Source organism: Capsaspora owczarzaki (genome assembly GCF_000151315.2).
Source record: "Capsaspora owczarzaki ATCC 30864 unplaced genomic scaffold supercont2.13, whole genome shotgun sequence".
Taxonomy (NCBI): domain Eukaryota; class Filasterea; order Ministeriida; family Capsasporidae; genus Capsaspora; species Capsaspora owczarzaki.
The window spans coordinates 681,417-704,089 of NW_011887304.1; the positions used below are offsets into that span (position 1 = coordinate 681,417).

At 51.5% G+C, this 22,673-nt stretch overlaps 8 protein-coding genes across 8 annotated transcripts; 4 read left to right on the plus strand and 4 right to left on the minus strand.

Annotated features, from left to right (window-relative positions):
- Positions 1 to 736: 736 nt before the first annotated feature.
- Positions 737 to 3,122, plus strand: CAOG_07138 (pyruvate dehydrogenase beta). The gene is made up of 5 exons (XM_004343812.2): positions 737 to 809; positions 1,671 to 2,352; positions 2,429 to 2,520; positions 2,620 to 2,761; positions 2,859 to 3,122. The coding sequence occupies exons 1-5, from the start codon at positions 774 to 776 to the stop codon at positions 3,005 to 3,007; spliced, it is 1,101 nt and encodes a 366-aa protein (XP_004343862.2). The 5' UTR covers positions 737 to 773; the 3' UTR covers positions 3,008 to 3,122.
- A 293-nt stretch (positions 3,123 to 3,415) lies between these two features.
- CAOG_07139 (hypothetical protein) lies at positions 3,416 to 3,898 on the plus strand (the record flags this gene model as incomplete). The annotated part of the gene is made up of 1 exon (XM_004343813.1): positions 3,416 to 3,898. One exon carries the CDS (start codon positions 3,416 to 3,418, stop codon positions 3,896 to 3,898), a length of 483 nt encoding a protein of 160 aa, XP_004343863.1.
- Positions 3,899 to 4,173: 275 nt separating this feature from the next.
- Positions 4,174 to 7,227, minus strand: CAOG_07140 (isocitrate lyase). The gene is made up of 4 exons (XM_004343814.2): positions 7,172 to 7,227; positions 6,813 to 7,001; positions 5,442 to 5,911; positions 4,174 to 5,322 (listed from the first exon to the last, which is right to left on the minus strand). The coding sequence occupies exons 2-4, from the start codon at positions 6,963 to 6,965 to the stop codon at positions 4,296 to 4,298; spliced, it is 1,650 nt and encodes a 549-aa protein (XP_004343864.1). The 5' UTR covers positions 6,966 to 7,001; positions 7,172 to 7,227; the 3' UTR covers positions 4,174 to 4,295.
- Positions 7,228 to 7,833: 606 nt separating this feature from the next.
- Positions 7,834 to 10,600, plus strand: CAOG_07141 (malate synthase; the record flags this gene model as incomplete). Its single annotated transcript, XM_004343815.2, has 7 exons — positions 7,834 to 7,888; positions 8,350 to 8,679; positions 8,817 to 8,958; positions 9,060 to 9,476; positions 9,651 to 9,926; positions 10,008 to 10,194; positions 10,297 to 10,600. The coding sequence occupies 7 exons, from the start codon at positions 7,834 to 7,836 to the stop codon at positions 10,507 to 10,509; spliced, it is 1,620 nt and encodes a 539-aa protein (XP_004343865.1). The 3' UTR covers positions 10,510 to 10,600.
- A 972-nt stretch (positions 10,601 to 11,572) lies between these two features.
- On the plus strand, positions 11,573 to 14,627 carry CAOG_07142 (hypothetical protein; the record flags this gene model as incomplete). Its single annotated transcript, XM_004343816.1, has 8 exons — positions 11,573 to 11,575; positions 12,273 to 12,821; positions 13,203 to 13,252; positions 13,420 to 13,509; positions 13,695 to 13,851; positions 13,987 to 14,070; positions 14,132 to 14,243; positions 14,305 to 14,627. The coding sequence occupies 8 exons, from the start codon at positions 11,573 to 11,575 to the stop codon at positions 14,625 to 14,627; spliced, it is 1,368 nt and encodes a 455-aa protein (XP_004343866.1).
- A 581-nt stretch (positions 14,628 to 15,208) lies between these two features.
- CAOG_07143 (hypothetical protein) lies at positions 15,209 to 17,723 on the minus strand. Its single transcript, XM_004343817.2, has 9 exons — positions 17,578 to 17,723; positions 17,188 to 17,460; positions 16,978 to 17,081; positions 16,640 to 16,889; positions 16,323 to 16,506; positions 16,041 to 16,171; positions 15,871 to 15,943; positions 15,677 to 15,793; positions 15,209 to 15,591 (listed from the first exon to the last, which is right to left on the minus strand). Exons 1-9 carry the CDS (start codon positions 17,650 to 17,652, stop codon positions 15,308 to 15,310), a joined length of 1,491 nt encoding a protein of 496 aa, XP_004343867.2. The 5' UTR covers positions 17,653 to 17,723; the 3' UTR covers positions 15,209 to 15,307.
- A 209-nt stretch (positions 17,724 to 17,932) lies between these two features.
- On the minus strand, positions 17,933 to 19,476 carry CAOG_07144 (short-chain dehydrogenase/reductase SDR; the record flags this gene model as incomplete). The annotated part of the gene is made up of 6 exons (XM_004343818.2): positions 19,384 to 19,476; positions 19,063 to 19,229; positions 18,824 to 18,922; positions 18,473 to 18,667; positions 18,142 to 18,372; positions 17,933 to 18,072 (listed from the first exon to the last, which is right to left on the minus strand). The coding sequence occupies exons 1-6, from the start codon at positions 19,440 to 19,442 to the stop codon at positions 17,933 to 17,935; spliced, it is 891 nt and encodes a 296-aa protein (XP_004343868.1). The 5' UTR covers positions 19,443 to 19,476.
- A 34-nt stretch (positions 19,477 to 19,510) lies between these two features.
- CAOG_07145 (hypothetical protein) lies at positions 19,511 to 22,515 on the minus strand. The gene is made up of 2 exons (XM_004343819.2): positions 20,851 to 22,515; positions 19,511 to 20,751 (listed from the first exon to the last, which is right to left on the minus strand). Exon 2 carries the CDS (start codon positions 20,579 to 20,581, stop codon positions 19,619 to 19,621), a length of 963 nt encoding a protein of 320 aa, XP_004343869.1. The 5' UTR covers positions 20,582 to 20,751; positions 20,851 to 22,515; the 3' UTR covers positions 19,511 to 19,618.
- Positions 22,516 to 22,673: the final 158 nt, after the last annotated feature.

Here is a 22,673-nt window from a genome sequence, read left to right on the forward strand (position 1 = left end):
TATTCGCCAACAGGGCGTGAATTTGTGACTGGCGCGTACGACAAGTCCGTGCGCATTTACCGAATGTCGGAGGGCCATTCGCGAGACATTTATCACACCAAGCGCATGCAACGGATATTCACTGTAAGACATGCGAGTACTTTTGTTTTTTGTGTTTTTGAGGAGTTTGTTTTGTGGCCAACCTGCTTGCACTCACTCGAGGAATGAATCATTCCCCCCCCCCCAGGTCAAGTGGTCTTCGGACTCAAAGTTTATCTTCTGCGGTAGTGATGAAACAAATATTCGTATTTGGAAGGCGGAGGCTGCGGAAAAGCTCGGCACTCTCTTGCCTCGCGAGCGCGCTGCTCTCGAGTATGCCGACAAGCTGAAGGATTCCTTCAAGCACCATCCTGCCGTCAAACGCATTGCTCGCCATCGCCACGTGCCCAAGGCGATCCACTCTGCGCAAAAGGAGAAGCGCATCATGGTTGATGCCCGCAAGACCAAGGAGGGCAAGGTTCGCGCGCACAGCAAGCCCGGCAGCGTTCCCTTCAAGATTGAGCGCAAGAAGCACATTGTCACGCAAGTCAAGTAGCAGCCTGCGTCCCCCTTTGGCGATGAATTGTGCTCTTTGGTGGTTTCTGGATGTGCAATTGTACTATTATTACCTGTTTCCTCTCTCCACCCACCCTCCGCTGCACTATCTCTTTTTTCTTGGTCATCATCATCATTCCTATTTTACCTTTGATCTCCTTTGATTTTGACACTCAGTCCTTCTCTTCCCACAGTTATCAATGCTTGCCACTTCGCTTCGTCTTCTCGCTCGTCCTGTAAATCGTCTCTCTCCGTTCTCTCCCGTTGTTTTTGACCTTGATGTCATACTGTCCTTCCTCTATCTCTTTCCGTGATCTGCGCAATGCTCCGCCCATCCCACCGTCCCCCACAACCCCCTTCAACCCCCTTTTGCCCTTCTCTTCACTGTGCTCGTTTTTTTATTTTTTTTTATTTTATTTTTTTTTTTTGTATGCCGCTCCATTGGCTTATTCCTCGTGCGCCTTCCCCTTCTCATTCCCATTTGCTTTCTCCATCATCGCCTTTTGTTCCCCCCCCCCCGCCTTTCCCCCTTCCACATTGTCCTCCTCCTCATCATCACCATCACCATCACCATCATCACTATCACTCTCTCTCGTTCTACGTCCGCACATTCAGACTCGCTGGCGTTCTAAAGATCCCGCTTTTTTTTTTTTTTTTTTTTTTTTTTTTTTTTTCCCCTTCTCTTCCTCTCTCTCTCTCCTCTCTTCCTCTTCCTCTTCCTCGTCTCTCTTCTCTCTTCATTGCGTTGCGTAGTGATCTCATCCATCTCATTTTGTCCCCCCCCCTCCTCTCACCCTGCCCCCCTCTTCACATCACATCACAATGAGGGTCGCTCGTTCACTTTTCCCCTTTTCCCTCTTTCCCTCTCGCTCAGTATCACGGCTCGCAAAAAATCACACCACTTTCACTCAACGACCATCACCATCATCGTCATCATTGTCATCATCATCGTCATAATCCAAAACACTCAACGATTGCACTCGAGAGACGAAATATCCATCTCAATCGCTTGCTTCAATCACTCGCTTCAATCACTCCATCGCTCCTCCATGCTCACCACTGTATGCTCAATTGCTCGCCCTTCCTTATCTTTGTAGACGACTGCTGCGGCTACTGCGCGCGCGGCGGCTGCGCCCTTCTCAACGGCAGCGTCCGTGTCACACATGCCCACCGCGCTGACCGTCCGCGACGCACTCAACTCGGCCATGGTCGAGGAGATGAACCGCGACAAGACCGTCATGATCATGGGCGAGGAAGTCGCAAAGTACGACGGCGCCTACAAGGTTTCCCGCGGTCTGCTCGAAAAGTTTGGCCCGCAGCGCGTCGTCGACACTCCCATCACCGAGATGGGCTTTGCTGGCATGGCTGTTGGTGCCGCGTTCGCTGGCCTCAAGCCAATCTGCGAGTTCATGACGTTCAACTTTAGCATGCAGGCCATCGACCACGTTATCAACTCGGCCGCCAAGACCTTCTACATGTCTGCCGGCACCGTCCCCGTGCCAATCGTCTTCCGCGGACCCAACGGCTCGGCTGCCGGTGTCGCCGCGCAGCACTCGCAATGCTTTGCTGCCTGGTACTCGCACTGCCCCGGCCTCAAGGTCGTCGCTCCTTACTCTTCCGAGGACGCCCGCGGTCTCCTCAAGGCGGCCATCCGCGACCCCAACCCCGTTGTTGTCCTGGAGCACGAGCTCATGTACGGCGTTTCCTTTGACGTCAGCGACGAGGCCATGTCGCACGACTTTACCATTCCTTTCGGCAAGGCCAAGATTGAGCGTGAAGGTATGCAAAGCAACGAGAAGGGTTTTGCGAGAGATTGAGAACGCAAACTCACGTGTTCTTGTGCAACACTGTTCAGGCAAGCATGTGACGGTTGTCGGCTTCTCCAAGGTTGTCGGCACTGCCCTTGAGGCTGCCGCCGATCTTGCCAAGGAAGGCATTGAAGTGGAGGTGCGTCGGCGTCTCGGTTTGCGCCTTTTTTCCTTTTTTTCTTTGCTTGTGGTTTGCACAAACTCATCATTCCTCTCCTTTACTTTTGTTTGTGAACAGGTCATCAATCTCCGCTCCATCCGACCTCTCGACACAGAGACCATTATCAAGTCCATCAAGAAGACGAATCACCTTGTCACAATCGAAGGCGGCTGGCCACAATCTGGCGTTGGCTCCGAGATTTGCGCCCAAGTGATGGAGTGTGAGTCGCTGAAATCGATTTGCTTGGCGCAATGGACCATTGGTTGGTGTCTTATTTCTTGGCTGACTTGTCCCCGTTTATTTTTGCGTTGCTCCAGCTGATGCATTCGATCACTTGGATGCCCCTGTTTACCGAGTGACTGGCGCTGACATCCCCACTCCTTACGCCACATCTCTGGAGGGCAAGGCTTTCCCCCAAAAGGCCAACCTCATTAACACAATCAAGCGTTCGCTCAATCGCCAGTGAAGGCGACACCGCCAACCCCCAACCCCCCCCCCCCCACAGCGCTTGATTTGATACTGATTTTTCATGTTTGATGTACTTGTTGCCGTCTTGTGTTTCATTACAAGTTTGTGTTTTTTTCTGCTTGCGCACACCATTGAAACAACGTCCAAAATGGATTGAAGGAGCATATTTTGCAACACAGCATTGATGTGGGAGCCTGTAATCAGCAGCACAATTGCATCACAACATATTCAACGCTTGTGGGCCAGTTTGAATTTTTACATCAAACTTGGTTTTACCAAACTCGCTTGCCGAGACACAATCTGCACCAACATCTGCACCAACATCCAAAGGTACAAAAGAGCTGATGAAGGCGGCCACGACAGCACAAGATGGCAACGACATTGAACCCGATTTCGATGTCTACGCATGGGAGGGGAATCCGTTCCCCGCGGGTTCCTGAAGTCAGAAACCTTCAGCAGCATGATCAACTTTCTCGAGCATCCGCCCAACGACGTGCGATCGCCCAACTCGTTGAATACGCAAGCACGCATCATACGCGTGTGCCGAACGCTCACTGTCATCGAAACTTGGCACCATGTGCCGCCGGAAGTGTCAGAGCGGATTGTGCACGCTTGCGCCAGCCTTTGCTCCGTGCTCGCCGTTCGCCCTATCGCCATGCAGTGCGTGGAGACCATCCTTCGATTCACGCAGACCGTCAAACTTGCAATTGACAAGAAGTACCCAAGCGTTTCCTTTAAAATCGCGCTACAGGGGTTGTTCATGCGCGCCGCGTATGGATCGGCCGACCGCACCAACCTTCGAGCGCTGATGACGAGTCTGCGCGTTCGCATCCCGCCAGACCTTCCAGCTCGGGAACCGTTGGATATGGACGATCCATGTGATCATTGAGTGTCGCTGCTCATGAAGTAGCAGGCTCGAGTCAGTCCGAGCCGGCCGTTATCGGCTTGTCAACGATCGCATCGAAAGGTCCTTGTAACAACAACAACAAGCCCGGTCAGCTGGACTTTCGCACTCGGGAAGCCAGCCCCATTGGAAAGCCCGACGCGCCGCACGCTATTCTGCCCTGTTCACCGATCAACCGAACAGCGAGTGTGACTTGTTGCTACTGGCCCAAAAAGGCGAGAGGAGAATTGAGTCTGGTTTGGTAGATACACACAGAATAGTTTGGCCATCTGACAACAACGTTCATTTTCAAATTCACACAACAAAAAATTCAGACGCACACAATTTTTGCAACAAAACGACTAACTTCTCTTGTAGACCATTGTTTTTTTTCGTAAACGCCTTAATGAACAGCCTTAAACTGGTTTTCAGTCACACCGTCGCCCATGGCAGCAGTTGAGACGGCACCACCGGAAATGGTGGTGAGCGCACGGTCAACGAGGTACGCGCCCGACCAAGTCTGGTGCTCGAGGGTTTCGACCTTGTGCTCGCGCTCGCGGCGCTGGATTCGCTCGCAGTACGCAAGCATGCCTCGGGTCTTGAAGTCGCGGGCAAACATGTCGATGCCGAGCGAGTCCGAGTGGAAGCCGGCGAGCGTGATAAACTGCCAGGCGTAGCCCATGCGACCGAGGTCCCAGATGAAGGACTCGATCTGTGCGTCGTTCATGCCGGCCGCATCCCAGTTGAACGAGGGCGAGAGGTTGTACGTGAGCAGCTGGTGCGGGTGTGTCTTGAGGACGCCCTCGGCAAACTCGCGCGCCTGGGCAATGGTGGGGGTCTTGGTTTCCATCCAGACAATGTCGGCGTAATCGCAGAAGGCCGACGCACGGGCGATGGCGTACGCAGTGCCGCCCTGGACGCGGTAGTAGCCCTCGGTGGTGCGGGGCAACTCCCAGTCCCAGAAGAGCTGCTTGGAAGCCTCTGCGCCGAGAAGGCTCTCGGCCAGCGTGCGCGCCTCCTTGTGGCCCAGCTTCTTGGACTCGGTGGTCCAGCGAGCAAGCACATCCGCATCGCCAGCGCGGGCCTCCTTGAGACGGTCGGCAATGTAGTCGGTGAACGTCTTGAGACCAGCGCGCTTGACCCACTCTGCCTGGAGCTTGTCAATGTCGCTCTGCGAGCGGCCTTGGCTCGACGCCTCAAGGACGAGCTCGTTCAGCGAGGCACCAGCGACGGCGGGGTTGGTTGCGCCCAGGATGAAGGGGTGGTCGCGCTTGTCAATGTTGTTGTTCAGCAGCGTGGCAGCCTCCGAGTCCGTGCGGGCGACGACCAGCGTTTCGGTGCCCATCACGTCGGTCTGCAATCGAATCGCGACGAGGCGGCTAATGTGCTCGGAGATTGGAACAAGGACCTTGCCACCCATGTGTCCGCACCTGCGCAACAAAGAAACAAGAAACAAAAACGCGAAAAAAAACAACCCGCGGGTTAGAACAAACAAATCGTTCTCGCACAAGAAACAAATACTCTTCGCTCAAGGCAAAAACCCCCTCACTTTTTAGTGCCGGCAGCCTGATCCTCAATGTGAACGCCGGCAGCGCCACGCTCGACAAACATCTTGGTCAGCTTCATGATTGCAGAGAGACCGCCGTGACCAGTGTCGGCGTCAGCGACGATGGGCGCCATGTAGTCGATGGTGGGCGACTGGATGCGCTGCTCGCGGGTGAGGTGCGATCGCGCCTCGCGTTGGCGACGGTCGTGGAAGAGCTGTGCCTTGAAGAGGTGCTCGACCTTGTTTGGGACAGTGTCCATGGGGTAGTCGGCAAGATCTGGGCCCGGCTCGTTCGACGAGGACGCAGTGCTCGAGCATTGCCAGCCAGACACGTAGACCGTGTCGAGGTACTTTGCCATCTGCACGACCTGGACGGGATCCAGCGCACCAAACGTGTGCGACACTGTGCCTTCCGCCTTTCGCTTGGCGAGCAGGTTCCAGAGCTTCTTTGCCTGGATGTTTGAGGCGTATTCCTGCAATGTCAAAGACAACGTCAAACAAAAGCAAAAGGGTTAGCTTCCAAGGCAATCCACACACACATGTCGAATGCATACAGCGTGCCCACACTATATAAACGCGCACAGCTCATCGCTCATGTTCGTTGCTTTTGTTTCTTCTTCTTCCAATCTGTTTCGATTGCTTTTTTTTTCTCTCTTTTCCCCCCTCCTTTCGTTCATTTCATCTGGAAATCTTTTGTCTTCCGATTCTCCTTCTTTCTTTCTCTCTTCTTTGAGAGTCATTCATTGACAACCAGTAAAAACGCTCCGCTTTTCTTTTTTTTTTTTTTTCTTTTTGTTTCTTATTTTTGACTCAGTTGCTTTGTACAAATATCACGTTTTTCTTCCTTGTTAATTTTTTGTTTTCATGCGTTTTTTTTTTTTTTTTTTTTTGTGTGATTTTTTTTTTCAATTGTGAGCCTTTTTGTTTTCCAAGAGTCTCGCGTTGCAACTTGTAGTGAACACGACTAAACGACGGGAGCACAAAAAGCAAAGACGAAGATAGATGAAGAGGATGGTCGGTTGGGTGGCAGAAGAGAAAAGCAAATCTGACTCCAATTGTAAAGTCTCGTCCCCCCATGCAACGGGAGTCGGAAACAAGTCGCCGACGCTGCCACAAACACAAGAGAGAGTAGAGAATGCATGGATGGAGGAGGAAAAATCACATAAAAAAGGGGGAGGAAAGAGAGTAGGAATCGGGTATAAAAAAAAAGTGCGTACACACAGAACAACAACGGGACGTGTTTCAAAACCCGACGGCTGATGAGCGACGCCTCAGTTCGAGCAGCCCCCCCAAAAAGAAGCATCACAAGGCGGGTGCAGCAAAACAACAAACAACAAGCGCAAAGAGTGAAAAAAGTGGAGGACAAAAACAAACCTGGTGCACGGTGCCGCGGAGAGCAATGACACTGGCCGCGTCGTACGGGCGCTTGGCGTGCTGGAAGCGCTCTGTGGCCCACCATTCGCGAAGCTGCTGCTCTTCGCGCTGGAGCTGGCGGAGCTCCTCGTCAACCAACGCTTCGGAAGTCATGATGGTGTTGTAGATTGCTGCTTTCTGCAAAATCTGCTGCAGGCGAGATGAAGAGCAGAAAGACGCAGAACAAACCGCAGTCAGTTGTCGGCGTTTGCCTGTTCTGAGTCACAACAGCAACCGCACTCCACGCTCCCGTCCGCTCCCTCTGCTCCTCCCGCCTCGCGTCACCTCTTTCATGCTACAAAAGACTTGCTTCACAGTACCTTAGAATCAAAACTCTGAAAAAAAGCACGAACGGATAATTCGAACAAATAATAAAAAAAGAGAAGTGAGACAATCAAACTTTGGGACGAGTGGGTTTGTCGGTCGATTGTATTTCATCGCCGCACGCCTCGGTCGGCAGCAAGAAGAAGAGGAGGAGAGTGTGAAGTGGAGCAAGACAAGTCTGGTTTGAGGAAAAAACAGAGGCAGGCGCAACAAAGGAACAAAGGGGGGAAAGAAGGAGGGCGGGAGGAAAAATAGCCAGATTTTGTCTGGTCATCAGTTTCCAAGCGGTTTGCACGTGAATCTTTGGGGTGTGTGTGATGGACCATTGCAGAGAGACAGACACAACCGCAAACGGTGTCCCTGCCTTGCTTCAAATTTTACACGTGCCTCGGATGCATTCGAACTCGAACTCGCTTGTGGCCACAAACAAGCGAGCACAGCACAGGGTCGTCGCGTCGTTGGGTGGTGATCTCGTTGGGTGACTGCGGTTCTTCCTTCCAATCTCACTTCACTTCGAGGTCCAACCCCTTTCCCCCCCCCCCAATGATCTTAAAAATGACTTACTATTTTGTTGTTTTGTTCATCCGTTTTTGCTTATTCAATTACCAACATCCCTTCTTCATTCACTGCTTTTTTTTTTTTTTTTTTTATTGACAAAATGGCGGATTTTGCGACTGGAGCGCCCTTCCTGAACACGCTTCTGCAGGCTGAAGGTCGGTTTCAACAACCCACGGGCTACTACGACAACCAAAACAAACAAAAGAGCCATCGTTTTTAACATGTCGAACGTTTCAGGCGCACTGTGTGGCGGTGTTCGAAGCGGAGAGCCAGAGAGCGAGGCGAATCGAACGATTTCCTACTCTTCTTCCGACCGACGACTCCGCATTTTGAGTGACCAGCCTCACGGAGCACGCTGGCGTTCGATGCGTGATCAGAGGCTCAGTCGTTTCTGTCCCAACCTCACCTCGCGAGACGAGACGACGCGCGAAACGACTTGCTTTGACTCAATGCAGTTTTCATACACCAAAAAAAAAAAAAAAAAAAAAAAAAAAAAAAAAAAAAGCCCAATCGCACTCAGATTGAGTTCAAATCTCAGAAAGTCATATTCCAAATGTGTTTCATGAAATTCGAACAACCCATTGTAACTCACTCTTTTTGTGTGCTGTGTGGACAGGAATTGAGGTTCGCGGACGTGTCACCGAGTCGTACGCCCAGATTCTCAACCCGGAATCACTGCGATTCTTGGCGGCTCTGCACCGCACGTTTGATGCGCGTCGCATCGAGCTGCTCAAGTGCAGGCAAATCCGACAGGCCGAGATTGACCAGGGCAAGCTGCCCGACTTTCTCGCGTCAACTGCCCACATTCGCTCGGGCGATTGGAAATGCTGCGCCCCTGCTCCTGGTCTCGTCGACCGCCGCGTTGAAATCACCGGTCCCGTGGATCGCAAAATGATTATCAATGCGCTGAACTCGGGTGCCACTCAGTTCATGGCTGATTTCGAGGGTGAGTTGCAGCATCAGTCAGCCACGTTTTTCTGCCATACCCGCTCCAAGACGCTCTCGTCCTTCCTTTTCATTTCATTTCATGACATGTTCACTGACTCACCCTCGTCCTTCCATTCACGAACCGCCTGACCATAGATGCCACCTCCCCCACCTGGGACAACCTCATCCAGGGCCAGCTCAACATGCGCGATGCCATTGCCCGCACCATTTCCTTTTCTGGTCCGGAGGGCAAGGTGTATCGCCTGAAGGACAACGGCTTGGCCACCCTGCTTTGCCGGTAAGCACCCCCCCCCCCTCTAGATCTCTGTTTTTTTTTTGTGGTCCACCATTCAAGCGTGCCTTGTTGCGGCCTGGTCTCACGAGTTCTCTTCCTTCCAGACCCCGCGGCTTGCATCTTGAGGAGCACCACGTCTTTGTCGACGGACAGCCACTCTCAGGCTCTTTGCTCGACTTTGGACTGTACTTTTATCACAACGCCAAGCGCAGCCTGTTCATTGGCGCTGGCCCGTACTACTACGTGCCCAAGCTTGAGTCGCACCTCGAGGCCCGCTGGTGGAACGACGTGTTCAACTTTGCGCAAGACTACGTGCGTGTCCCCCGTGGCACGATTCGCGCAACCGTCCTGATTGAAACCATTCTGGCTGCGTTCGAGATGGAGGAGATTCTCTACGAGCTGCGCGAGCACTCTTCGGGCCTCAACTGCGGACGCTGGGACTACATTTTCAGCACAATCAAGCGTCTCCGAAACCACCCACAGTTTGTCATGCCTGAGCGCAAGGATGTCACCATGGCCACGTAAGCGTCGCGATGCTGATTCTGTGTTTTTTTTTTTTTTAAATTTTTCGTTTTGGTCTTGATTCTCGTTCTCACTGACTTTATTTGTTGTTATGTGTTCGTTTTTTTTTTTTTTTTTTTTTTGCAAACTCTGCGCAGACACTTTATGGCATCATACGTCAAGCTGCTGATCAGCACATGCCACAAGCGCGGCGTGCATGCGATGGGTGGCATGGCTGCCCAGATTCCAATCCGCAACGACCCTGCTGCCAACGATGCTGCGTTCGAGAAAGTTCGCAAGGACAAGCTGCGCGAAGCCGAAGCGGGACACGACGGCACTTGGGTTGCTCATCCCGGCCTGATCCCGATCGCCAAGGAAATTTTCGACAAGGTCATGCCGACCCCGAACCAAATCCATGTCCAAAAGCCCGCCCAAATCACTGCTGCAGATTTGCTCAGCACCAAGTTCGAGTAAGCGGAAAAAGTTTGGATGCGTGTGAAGTGACCAAAGTCGCCATTCTTTGAACTGACTCGCGTGTGGTTTTGGCGTAGGGGTGGCATTACCGATGTGGGCGTGCGAGCCAACGTTTCGGTGGCTTTGGCCTACATGGCGAACTGGTTGTCCGGCATGGGCTGCGTCCCGCTGCACAACTTGATGGAGGATGCCGCCACTGCCGAAATCTCGCGTTCCCAGCTCTGGCAGTGGCTCAAGTTCGCTTCCAAGACGAGCGAAGGACAGGTTGGTGATGTGTTTTGTTGATGTGCTCCGCTTCCCCCGTGCTTTGGCTCGTTCTCTGGTGCTGACCTTTGGTTTGTTCGCATGCTCGTTCCTTCGCGCCAGACCATCACTCCCGACTACGTTCAAAAGATCATCGACGAGGAGGACGCCAAGCTCAAGGCCTCACTCGGCGACAAGTACACTGCCGCGTACACGAACGCAAAGGGGCATCTTCGCAGGATTGTTCTTGAAAAAGACTTCCCCGAGTTCCTGACACTGGTGTGCTACGGGGACATTGTTGAGCAGCAACCTCCTCGAACCATCAGCCACTTGTAGCTCGTTGCGAAATTAGATCCACAACAGTTGTGTAGTCCGTAAATCGATCTGAGCGGTGTTGAAAATGCAATATTATTTGGTTCCTTTTTTTTTTGTTTGGTTTTTGGTTAATTTTTGTTTATTTTTTCAACGTCGCCTTTTTGGCATGATGAAACACAGCCAACAACTCCAATCGCAATCTTCGTGACTTTCGTGCCGGTGCGAACGCATGGCATAGTTGGAATGAAGCTCCTCATGCAGATACCGCAATAGGCGCAAGCTCGCGCAGCCAACTGAGCCTGTTGCGTGACCACGAATTTAGGATTTCGGATGCGAGCGATTCGCATGCAACGACACATGCGGACGGCATAACCCCCTCCTTCCCCTGCCACTCCCTCGAGATCCAGATCGGCGAACGGCAAACGAGAGGCAATAGTAGCTCATAGTATCCTGGAAATTGTAGTAACTACAGGTGGCATCGATCAAGCCGAGATGAAGAGCGAGAATGCGATCGATCTTGTCGTGTTCCGCCTGTCATCACGAAAAAAACCAAAAAAAAAAAAAACCATTCCGCGTTTCCATCATTCGCGTTCAGGGCCAGGCTGGGCGTCGGAATGCTCGTTGGCTACACGAGTTCTGTGCCAACACTCTCAGGGTGCCACGGCAAACCAGAACGCAACGGGCGATTGCAAAGCAGGGGAGCCGGGCGGTGACCTTTCAATTCGCTCGGAAAACGCAAAAAAGAAAAAAAAAACCAAAAAAATCCCTCGAGTCGAAAGTGAAACAGCCGCGGCTTTGCTTTCCCGCTTGTCCGTCGCTTGTGTGTCGGCCTGGTGACAACAGCGTCTTGCGTGGTCATCTGGACACGCATCGGCGTATCGGCACCGGCTGCGCATGTGCAGGCAGCCCATGCGGCTGCTTTTCGACCAATTTTTGCGAACGATACACTTTTTTTTTCTTTTTGTTTCGGTTGGTTGTTTGTTTTCGTTCTTCCCCAAAAATGCTATGCCTTTTCAGTCTTGTTTTATTTGCAACATTTCAGATTTCTCTCGCCGTTCGTTGAGCCAAGCCCTCATGAACCATCATGGTAAGAGAGCGACGCATCGGTCCAACATGCTGCCGGCACGTCATGAAGAACGCTCTGCCGCTCCTTTGTCACTTCCTGGTGCCTCTTCTCGCATCCTTTGACTTCCGAATCACGTTTCACTTTTATTCGCTTTTTTTTCTTCTTCTTCTCTCGAATTTCGTTGTTTTCAATCTAGAGATGTATTTTTTTCGTGAAAAAAACCACCCAAAAAATCTCCCCCTTTTCTTTCCATTAATGGAATTAGCCAGCTTTTTTTTGGCTGCTCAGGAAAAACGCTGCTGTTGCATGACTCCTGGCCCACATAGTCTGCTCGCAGCTGCTCGTTTGCCTTCGTTTGCTCTCATGTCCAAGTCATGACTACACAATGGAGTCATCGATGGAGGGAGAGCAAGGGGGAGTTTCGTTAGCAATTCGAACAGCCACCGCCTAGTAATCAAATAGACAAGACCGAAAACAAGACACGAGTCGATCCAACTCGAACAATGACCGCCTAGCCTAGAGCTTGAGAACACAAAACGAAACAGCAAGCAAAAGATAAGACAACAACAACAACAACAACAACAAGACAAGAGTGGACAGGGTGATCTAGCAAGGGTCGAACGAAAAAAAGGGTCAAGGGTCATTTTCTTGTCAACTTCATCACACTCACTTCAATCACCAAACAGCAAACGCCTCCGCTTCCTCCTCTTCCAGGCAGTCTCGCGGTCCGCTGCAAGAACTGAGCTCGAACGTTCTCAACGCAGAGCCCGCGCCCAATGTGGAACTCGTGCGCAAGGTCGACGAGTTTTACGTCGAGGAACTTGTCAGGGCCTTCCAAACGAACCCGGACTTGTTCCACAGCGCGAACCAATGGCTCGCTCTCAATATCAATAGCGAGCGACTGCCCGAATATTCCGCCGAGCAAGTTGAGCTCTACGAACGGATTTGCCGTTACTTGAACGAGGCGATTCGAGGGGTCGCTAATGGCGACCAGACGGGAACGGCTGTGACTGGCGCCTTGGAGCGTCGCGCTTCAGGTCCTGCTACATGGGATGGTCGCGACACCCCGAACGAGGACAACCGCTGCTTTGTCTTCCTTACTGCCGAGATTGAACGGTGGACCGACAACGAGACCTGGGGTGGATCCTTTCGGGCAGGAAACTGGTTCAAGTACCCATCCGCAGATGTAGCGGGCAGGTGGAAGTATCGCTGCACGTCGGCAGATGGACTGTGTGGCATCGTTGTCTACACGGGGCCGCCTGCGGTGGTACGCCCCGTTGGTGGCAGAATTCGTTGATTATGTTTTTATTTTTTTATTTTCTTCTTGTTGTCGTGCCATTGCGATGTCACCTATCCGGGTAGAGGGGAAGCACTGAGTTTGGTTGTCTTTGTTTTTGAGATTCGTTTTTGAATTTTGTTTGTGCGTGTGGATTGATAAACGAGCGTTTGAGGGTTGCATCAAGTTGTGCAGTCGAGCGTCGTCCCTCTTGCTGACGCTTCGACGAGCAGCACTTGTTTCGATATGGATCAATACTATTTAGCGTAGTGAGATTATAGCGAGGCAGAAGGGTTGATTGCGTGCGCAGGGTTGACAGGGCGTTCGTCTTCAGTTTTGCTCGGTTTTGCGTTCTGATTTAATAACTTTTAGCCGTGGACGCGCCCATGCACACTTGAGCGGCTTTTCACTTTGCTGGGCATGTGATATCGAGCTAGACTTTCCAAACTCTAGCAAATAGAGGCAAGCAACATTGTCCGGGATGACTCACTCTTCATCTCCAATGTCAGTTTCAGCAACGCCTTCTGTTTTGTATTGTTTTGTTTTCTCAATGGTTGTGGTTTTCTTAATGGGTTTCTTTGTTTGCCAGGACGCTTTTCGTCGCTGTTGTGGTCCTGGCTCTGACTCACTCCGTGCTCGCTGGCACCTGGGATTCCAGTGCATGCAAGTATACCACAACGTATGTACACGATGCGCTGCGAAGAGAGCAGGGGGCGGATGGGGCAGAAAGGCGGGAGTCGCTTCTGGGTTATTTTGCCGGGTTTGCTTCTCGACATATGGGGCTCTGCTGGCCCTTCCGCCCAACGCAACTGAGACACACCTCATCCGACCCACCTCACCTGCATTTGATGGGTGACTCCATAGCGCTGGCACGTCGTTCACCGTGTCCGCGTTTCACCGCGACCAGCCTTGGTCGATTCCCGGCGTCTCCTCCACTGGTGGACCCGATGGATACAACTATCTCTACAACTTCTGTCCTGGCCTTGGGACTCAAATTGGAACTTGCCGTTCAACTGATCTTGTAAGTCGACGAGAGAGAGGAGGGGAAGAGGCATGGCGAGGCGAGGCGAGATGAGGACAGTGGTTGCTGTCCTGAGCCGCTTGGCTCATCTTTCATTGTTGATATTTGCCTTTGTTACAATCCCTGGATTGCTAGGTTTGCCAGCAGTCAACTAGCGGCTCGACTTATGTTATTGGAACCAATTTCATGTCAACCACTGATGGGACCAACTCTAATACTGTACGAATGTCGCCTGATTGTATTCGTCGACGTCCTCGTACTCTCATTTGTCATTGTTCAGGTTGAATTCAAAACCACAGACGCGAGTCCGCGATGCACGCGTGTCATTTTCAACTGCGATCCGAACACACGCGGCGAGCCTGTAGCTGCTGCGACCGAACAGAAACCCGCAGGTATTGGCCACTCTTCTGGTGGTTGCTGGCTCCAGCTGAAACTTACTGGCTTTGTTGGTAGATCTCGGCTGCCTTGCAACCTATACGATGGCTTTCACGCATGCGTGCTTCTGCCCTGGCACCACTTGCTCGTACGGGCCTTCCGGATCTTCGTCCGCCACTCCATCCGTGACTGCCACGGCAGTCGCGTCCGAAACCGCTGCGCCTCAGCCTTCGCCGCCTGCTCCCTGCACCTGCACTCTTGAGTCCTATCTCATTGTCGCGACCGCCTCTGTCGGCCTGACCCTGGTGGTTGTCATTGTGACTCACTACGCTCTCCGCGCCTTCAAGCGGTCCCGTCAAGTCCAGCCTCAGTACATGTTGCTTCAGAATCAACTGCACTGATGGTGACGAGAGGGTTGCGTCGTCAAAAGAGTTGCAAGCCAGTTTGAGTACACGCATCTTCGGCTCAATCACCAATTTCGTTTCTTGCTTCGATCGTTTTGTATAGCTATTGCTCCCCGAACCCGAGTGTTACACTCTGATATACAGTATTGTTCCTTGTGATTGAATAGTTCAAGATGCATCTGCGCCCGAGGTGATTGGTTTGTGTACTACTGTAATCGAGGAGGGCTGATGGCGGCACATTTGGAACGCCATGCGGCTGTGTGTCTCACTGCGTCGCACTTGAATGACTTCATTATCATCAAAAGTCCCATTTACTCCCATCTGCATCATTCTTGACTTCTGAACTACCAGATGAGATTCGTTGATTTCTTGTGCTTTTTCTCGATTGGAGCAGTTCATTGTCGGCAACCATTCGCAGCACATTCTGCCTCCTATCGATAAAATAACCGGATTTTACCATCATTTCATGCAGCGGAGCGGATCAGAGACGTTGAGGTCGAGCAGTATGCAAACTGTGAAATGCTGCGTTTGGTCGTCTTGTTTTTGAGATTCGTTGTTATTCTTTATAAAAATGGTTTGGTGTTGCTGATTAGGTTGTGTATTAGTCTGAACACCATGGCGGCTGCCAGGAGTGAGAATCAACCCAACGAAAGTAATAGTGACAGTTGCAATCACTGCTACAATAGCGCCATCGCGAGCATATTGGCCACAAACAAGACGAGCGAAAAGATCAAAATTGCATTGCAGATTGCTAGCCGGCGACTTTGAGGCACAATCCGACCGAGGAAAAAGTCAACCGAAGCGTACAATGCCCATTGCCCGTCCAGATAGTAAGTCGGGAGCATGTTCAACAATGCCAGCGCGGCGGACAGAGACAGCGTGTAGCGCAGTAGCATTTCAAGTCGAATCGGCCATTGAGCAGAAAAGTAACGCATTCGCGGCGCATAATCGCTCAGATGCACTGCCAAGGAGAAATGAGTCACTCAGTTGGTGGTCCGATGCCATCAAACGAGACACAAAATCTCGAAAAGTTTCCGTCGACGTACCCGTGTAGGCTAGAACATACGGATCACCCAAGAACATGACTGGCGCCCGTCCTTCAACTTCGAGAGTGATTAGCTGTTGCTGCTCGGACTCGCCTTCGACGTGAATGCAGACACTCCCTAAACAAGACGTGATGCATTAGTTTTCAACCCTGTCGCATGGGCGATCGAAAAATGCGAACAGAAACTCCACTCACCTGGTGTGCAATCCGCCTTGCTCGTGCATCGATTTCGGTCGAGAATGCTGCGGCGGACTGGGAGGCACGCCAACTTCAAATAGAGTGGAAATATCAGTCCTTGGTCCCAACACTATGCCACAACAATGAAAATCGAACAACGAAGAAGGAGAAGGGGAATGGGCGCGTACCGGTGGCAAGACACCATCTGTCCCAGCAACAAGTGAAACATCAGCATCGTGCTGAAAGCACAAGGTGCTCTCTGTCTGCCCGCGTTCGTCGATCGTACAGCACTGCCAGAGACGATTACCGTCTCGCCAAGCTATTCAGACCAAAACAGAGATGATTAGCGCAATCGAGAGACAACTTGAGTGCTCACAAGGGAGAAGCAGCAGTGCGACGGAAGCCAGAAAACGCGAACAGAGTGATGAACAAACGAAAAACCCCCATCCCACAAAAAACATGGCACTTACGTCGCACTGCTGTATCCCATTCACGCAAATCGTTCTCTGGGATGCAATATCCTTTTGCTTCCACCGGGACGCTCCGTCGCTCAGTGAGACAGCGGCCCCAGTCACCGCGCAACGAGAGCGAGCAAACTCGGTCAATCGACCGCACTCGATCGCCAATATGCAGCGAAGAGTAAAGCGGCGAGTCCTACGACATGGGAATCGCGTACATGGTAGTAGCAACAGAGTTGGTGTCGTCAAACTTCGGCTGGCAGTGCTAAAAAACACAAAAAACCGCGATCACCTCCACCCCCACCAACAACAACAAAAGCAATGCTGACCTCCATCACATCGACCACCGTTAATGCGCCAGTGTTGTAAGCAAACGCCGGCCAGACTAGCACAGTGATGGACATGAGCCCAATCACAGCTAGCAATGCAACCATAGCATTGTGCCACACTCCGGCGCAGTAAATTTTCAGCTGCCGCAGTGGGGAAATGGCATTCATTTGATCGTCATTCAGCGAAACGTAGCACCCAGGATAAAGAACGGTTACGAATGCGCCAAATCCTTCCACTGTGACTGAGTGGCTGCAAGCAATACCCAGTGTCGAGTAAGTCAATGGAGCATGGCGATCGTTCATTTTTTTTTTTTTCGTTTTTTCGTTGTTTGGTGTACCTCGCAGCAGCTAAAGCATGCCCGGCTTCATGGCAAAACCCACTGATAGCCAATGCAAGAAAGTAGTACGCCAGATGGTTGGTTGGGACATTGACGCCTGGAATCTGAGAATTTTCCAAAAATCCGCGCGAGAACACAACTGTGACTGAGCATCGCTTTTTTTTTTTTTAAAATTCGACTCAATACTCAATCCAACAAACATAAACTCACAACCGGACTGAGCATTTGGACGTCCGACTCGAGGATTGTCCTTGGGGCGAGTGCTTGGATGAGGTTGGCTGTGAGCAGCGCAATGGAACCCAGCATGCCCAGCCAGCCAAAGCCGACCGACAGCAGAAACCACGCCGACCAGAACCGGGCAAACCTGCGCCCGACTGCCATGAACCAGCGGTTGAGTGCGTTCGAGTGGATGCGCAGCTGCCCGACGCTCAGACTGATGCCCAGGCGAGCGAGCAGCGCCTTGTACGGCTCCCCAATGCAGCGCTGCACTCGGTCGTCCACAAGCAAGTACAACACGTCAGTCGTTTGGACAAATCGCTGGGCTGAAGATTAAAGTTTGGAAGGATTTAGAAAGGGATTTTGTGCTTGTTTTGTTGTTACCTTGAGTACAGTGTGGGCGCCGAGGATGGCCGCCCAGCCACAGGCCAGAGCGACCGAGGTCTGAGCGAGCGACATTTTTGAGGGGATTGAAAGTGAAACCGCCCCTCCCCCTTGTTTTTTGGACTGCCGAGCAAGTAAAGTTTACGAATGTGGAATGAAGTTGAAATGAGGGTAACAAAAAGAGTTCTGATTGAATTAGATTGACATAAAGCGTGCGACACAAGATTGAACGGAACAAACTCTCACACACGCACACACGCACGCACACACACACACACACAACATGACTGTACAAAAGAGCAAGGTGATTCAATGATGATGCCGTAAGAATAACATGATGAAGAGAAAGGCATCATCAGGAACTGCCCTTGACATTGTCAACAGAATGCAAGACCCCAGTTAACCGCGCAGCGAGCACTTTGAGCGACATTGGCAGCAGCCGGTAGAATGGCATCAGATGGAAGAGTCGAGGTAATACAAGCATTCCACCACCACCTACAACGAGTGGTGAGCACTCCCAAGAAATACAACAAATCGACGCAATCCTTCAAAAGCCTCCCTTACCCTGATGAATGCGATCAACGACGCAGTCCGCCACATACTCGGGCGTGAGCGGCGGCATGAAGAAAGGATGCTTGATTCCGTCAAACATTCGTGTGGAAATGGTGCCGGGGCACACGACGGTTGGAACGACGTTGGGCTGATCGGCGAGCTCCATGCACAGCGATTCGTGAAAGCCGACCACGCCGTGCTTGGAGGCGCAATAATCTGACAACCTTGCAACACCAATGTGACCTGCATCAAGGTAGACAAGCGGGGGGAGTCGCGAAATTGAGATGCACACATTTCTCGGATCATCTGATTTCCGCTCTCCCCCCCCCTCTGCAAACCTCACCCAATACAGAAGCAATGTTAACAATCTGTGCATGAGGCTGCTCCTTCATGGTGGGGAGCAATGCACGGGTGGTCCAGAAGCACGCGAGCAGATTGACGCCCATTGTTCGTTGAATCTGCGCGTCGGTCAGCTCCAAGAGCGGCTTGGCCGACACGACGCCCGCGTTATTGATGAGGATCGTGACCTTCTTCCAAGCTTGTTCGTGATCAACCACAAATCGAAGTGAGAAGTACATGGTCAGCGATTTTGGGGCCAAATTCTGCAAAAATCCGTTCGTTCGTTTCTCAATCCGTCTCTCGTTTGCGTTTCCCACAAAACAACCGCTCCTCGACATATGCCCAGGTCTCTTACTTTGCAATGCTCGTTCAGCAGCAAGTTTCGTATCGGCCGACTGCGACACATCCACAACATCGGTTGCAATTCTTCCGCCGGAAGCTTCAACCTGAGTCCCTGTGCAACCAGACCCATGACAAAGTGAGTTACGTGGCTCAAGAGAACGATGCGCTTTGTCGCTCTCATTCATATCCAGTGGGGGCTTTGTGGTAGCAGCATAATGCAAAAAATGTCTGAGAAGCAGAGCGGTGCCTTACTGAGCGATTCCAGCCCAGCGCGATCTACGTCCCAAACAACGACCGAGCAGCCCGCCGCAGCGAGTCGCAGCACAATCTCGCGACCGAGGCCCTGCGCACCGCCAGACACGACCGCCACTTGGTCGGCGAGCGAGGACAGGCGGCGCCGGGGCGAGAGCAGCTGCGGTCTGCGGTAACCAACAGAACGCATGCGCATGTGTGTCGGAGTTAGCTCAGAAGCGGGTGAAAAGTTTTGGGGTTTGAGTTGACGTTGACAACTCGTATGAATCATGCAATGTTGAATTCAATGGAATTGGGGGAGGGGGGAGGTCATTCACCCACAGGAAAACGGCGACAAGGATGGCAGCGAACGCCGTCGCTACTGCAAAAGTCAGCAGCATTGTTGCTCGCGTTTCGCTGCACCAAACCACAAATGTAAAAGCAAGACTGAGATTCTGGATTGGAAATATAGACACGGAATGTTTGAATTGGTAACAAGACAAGAAAAGGATTACTAACAAATGGGGCCGAATTGCAAAATGCAAGTACAAAACAAAACACAAACGAAAACAACAAATCACGCCAGGCGCTTGGCGGCGAGGACGAGGTTCTTGAGATAGGAAACCTCCATCTCGAGCTGGGCCACCTTCTGCTTGAGGTTGATGTTCTCCTCACGCATGCGCTCGGTGCGCTCGTCGAGAATGGACTGCTTCTCGCGCTTCTTGTCGCGGCACCGGGCGGCGGCGATCTTGTTGCGGCGACGCTTCTCAATCTTCTCCTCCTCGTCGAGCGGGCGGCGCTTGCGCGGAGGACGCTTGGGCTTGGTGGCGGGGGCGGAAGCAGGCGACACGGACGACGGCGCGCCAGACGGCAGGGGCGTGGCCGCGACAGAAGAGACAGTCGATGCACGCGAGGCTGCCGCGTGCGTGCCAAAGTCGAAATCGTAGTCGTCGTCGTCATCGTCGTCCTCCTCGTCAGAGGCTTGGAAGTCATCGTCGTCCTCCGAATCGCGAGCGTGCTTGCGAGCCGAAGAGGGAATGGGGGCAGGCAGGCAAGAGACGGTGTCGCGCGACATGCGACGTGGCGAGGCCATACCAGAAAGCGCAGTCAGGTCGGCGACGGACGAGACGGTCGAGATCGAGGCGGAGGTAGGAGCCGGAGCAGGAGGAGCAGTCGAGCAGCTTGCAGGCTCAAACGCCGTGAGGGCGTAGTTGGCAGACTGGCCAAACTCGAGCCAGAAGGCCAGCGACTCGGAAGGCAAGCACTCGGAGGCATCGGCCGCTGCAGCAGAAGACGAAGCAGCAGCAGAAGCGCCAAGAGACGCAGCCTGGACAGACGCAGGCTTGAATTCGCAGTCAAAGACCAGCTTGTCATCAAAGGGCAAAAGCGGGCCAGACAGCGGAGTCGAGAGCGCGCCAGGCACCTTGAGCAGCTCCTCGAGGATGTGTTCGTCTGAATAGAATGGTTGCTGTGCTTGCTGGGCAAACGCAAAAGCCGCAGGCTTGGCCGAAGCACGCGCAAAGTTGGAAGTGGGGAACATGGTTGCTGGTGGTGATGGTGGTGGTGGGAAAGAAGAGGAAAAAGAAAGAAAAGAAAAAGCAGAAAGCTGATGCTAAGGTAAAGGTGTTGTCAATGATAGGTTACTAGACTTGGAGGATAGTGACACGGTCGAGGAAATCAAAAAAACTCAAGCGAGAGATGTAGCGCGTCCTGCGAGAAGAGCAAGCACAGAGAGCGAGAGACAGGGGTGAGACACACTCAGAGCAACACCAAAACGCTCACAGTGGAATCTCAAACACACACACATACCATCATCCTGAACGGACGAATTCAGCGTCGCATCTCTGGTTGTACTTGGCTTTTTTTCTTTACTCCGTATCAAATCATCGTCGTCATCGCGAAAGCGAGAGTCGGAGATTGAAGGTGGGAAAGAAAAAGCAAATGCTGTTGGTCCGAAGCGTGCATCTGAAAGGCGTCACAGAGACGGGTCAAATGCGGGTTGAAGGCTATCGAAGCGGCTCTTGAAACTGGTTCGGCGTCGTCATCTTTGGGTCAAAGACAAAGCGAGCGACGAAACTAGAAGGCGAAACAAAAAGGAATTCTTGCAAACGGGAGGCGAAAACAGGACAGAGGAATCAAGCCAAGAAGGGTTGATTGCGCAGATCCAAAGGCGTAGCGAAATCCAAGAACAAAAGGTAGCGTGCGTAAAAAACGAACCGAGAAGGTTGAAGAAAACAAACGAGAAAAGCGAAAAGTAAAAGTCAAACTGAAAAAAAAAAAAAAAAAGTCAAGAGCCTGATTGAAAATCAATCAGAAGTTAAAAACAAGAAAGGGGCTTTGTGACAAATTTGTTGTTGACGCGAGTCCACCGACGAGGGAGGACGATGAAAGTTTTTTTCGCTGAAGCAACGAGTAGAAAAGAAAAAGGTAAAAAAGGCTAAGCCCTAGAAACGACGAAACCAAAGAAATCGGCTCGGAGAGATTGAAGGAAATAAAAGCGCTCAAAGAAACAAAAACCGAAAAAAAAAAGAACTCAAAGAAAGGTGAAAACAAAGTAAAAAAAGCAACGGGAGAAGAGGAAACGAAATCCTTCGGCAAAAATAAAACACTTGGATCAACAACTGGGTCTTGCTTTAGGCAGACATGGTTGCTTGGGGGAGTGTCTCGTTCTTGGAAGAATCGGCTCTTGTTACGTTGTTGTGATTTTCGCCGCCCTTGAGGATTTTTTCTGGGTAAAAATTCCTTGGGTGCTTGTGGGTATCCGACAATAAACCGAGTGACTTGATTCCGGGGTGCGAGGGAAAGACTTTTTTGAAGGCCTTTTCTTGTTTTCGTTGGTTCAGAAAAAAAAAAAATACTTTGGATCAAACAGCAAAAAAAGTAACAAAAGCGCTCTCTTTTTTTAAGGGAAAGTGCTCAGTTTTTTTTTTTTGGAAAGTTTTTCCTTTTTTTTTTTCCTTTCCGTTGAAACTCTCGAGTCCGAAGCGACTTTGTTCAATGGATGTGGGAGGCGACTACGCTAGGAAGTGTGTCGAAAAGGGGGCGTTCTCGCAGCGACGGGCTTGATGCAAAAATACCAAATTGGACGAAAGAAAAAAAGAGACGCGAAGATGTCAAAGTATCAACACGCGAGGATCAAGAGCATCCACAAAAAGAAGATGACAATTGGAGAAGAAAAAGGAAGAAAGACCTGTGAAAGTGTTACCAACGCTGATTGGTAAAAGCTCAAACAGGAATAAAAAAAAAGACTCGGAAAAAAATCGGGTCGAGCTTTTTTGCTTGTTTGGGTAAAAAGTGATGTCACTTTGTGCTTTTCAATGCGAACGAACGCGTGCGCGCACGAGGACAAAGAGGGGAGAAAGGAGAGAGTGCGGTTCTCTTTCCCCTTTTGTTGCTCGAGTGAGAAACGAAAGGTTCAGAAAGAACGGGAAAAAGCGAAATGCGCTTCTGCTGAAATGCAGAGCAGAGATCGATAGAAAATCGAAAAAAAAAAAAGAGAGACTGAACGGAAATCTCGTTTTGGAAGCAGCGCTTTTAAAGGGCGCGGTTTCTCCGCTGCTCCTCCCGCGCTTCCCGCGAAACCGAGGCAAAGGTAGGCAGAGGGTGAAGTGCGGAAACAAGATCCTGCTGTC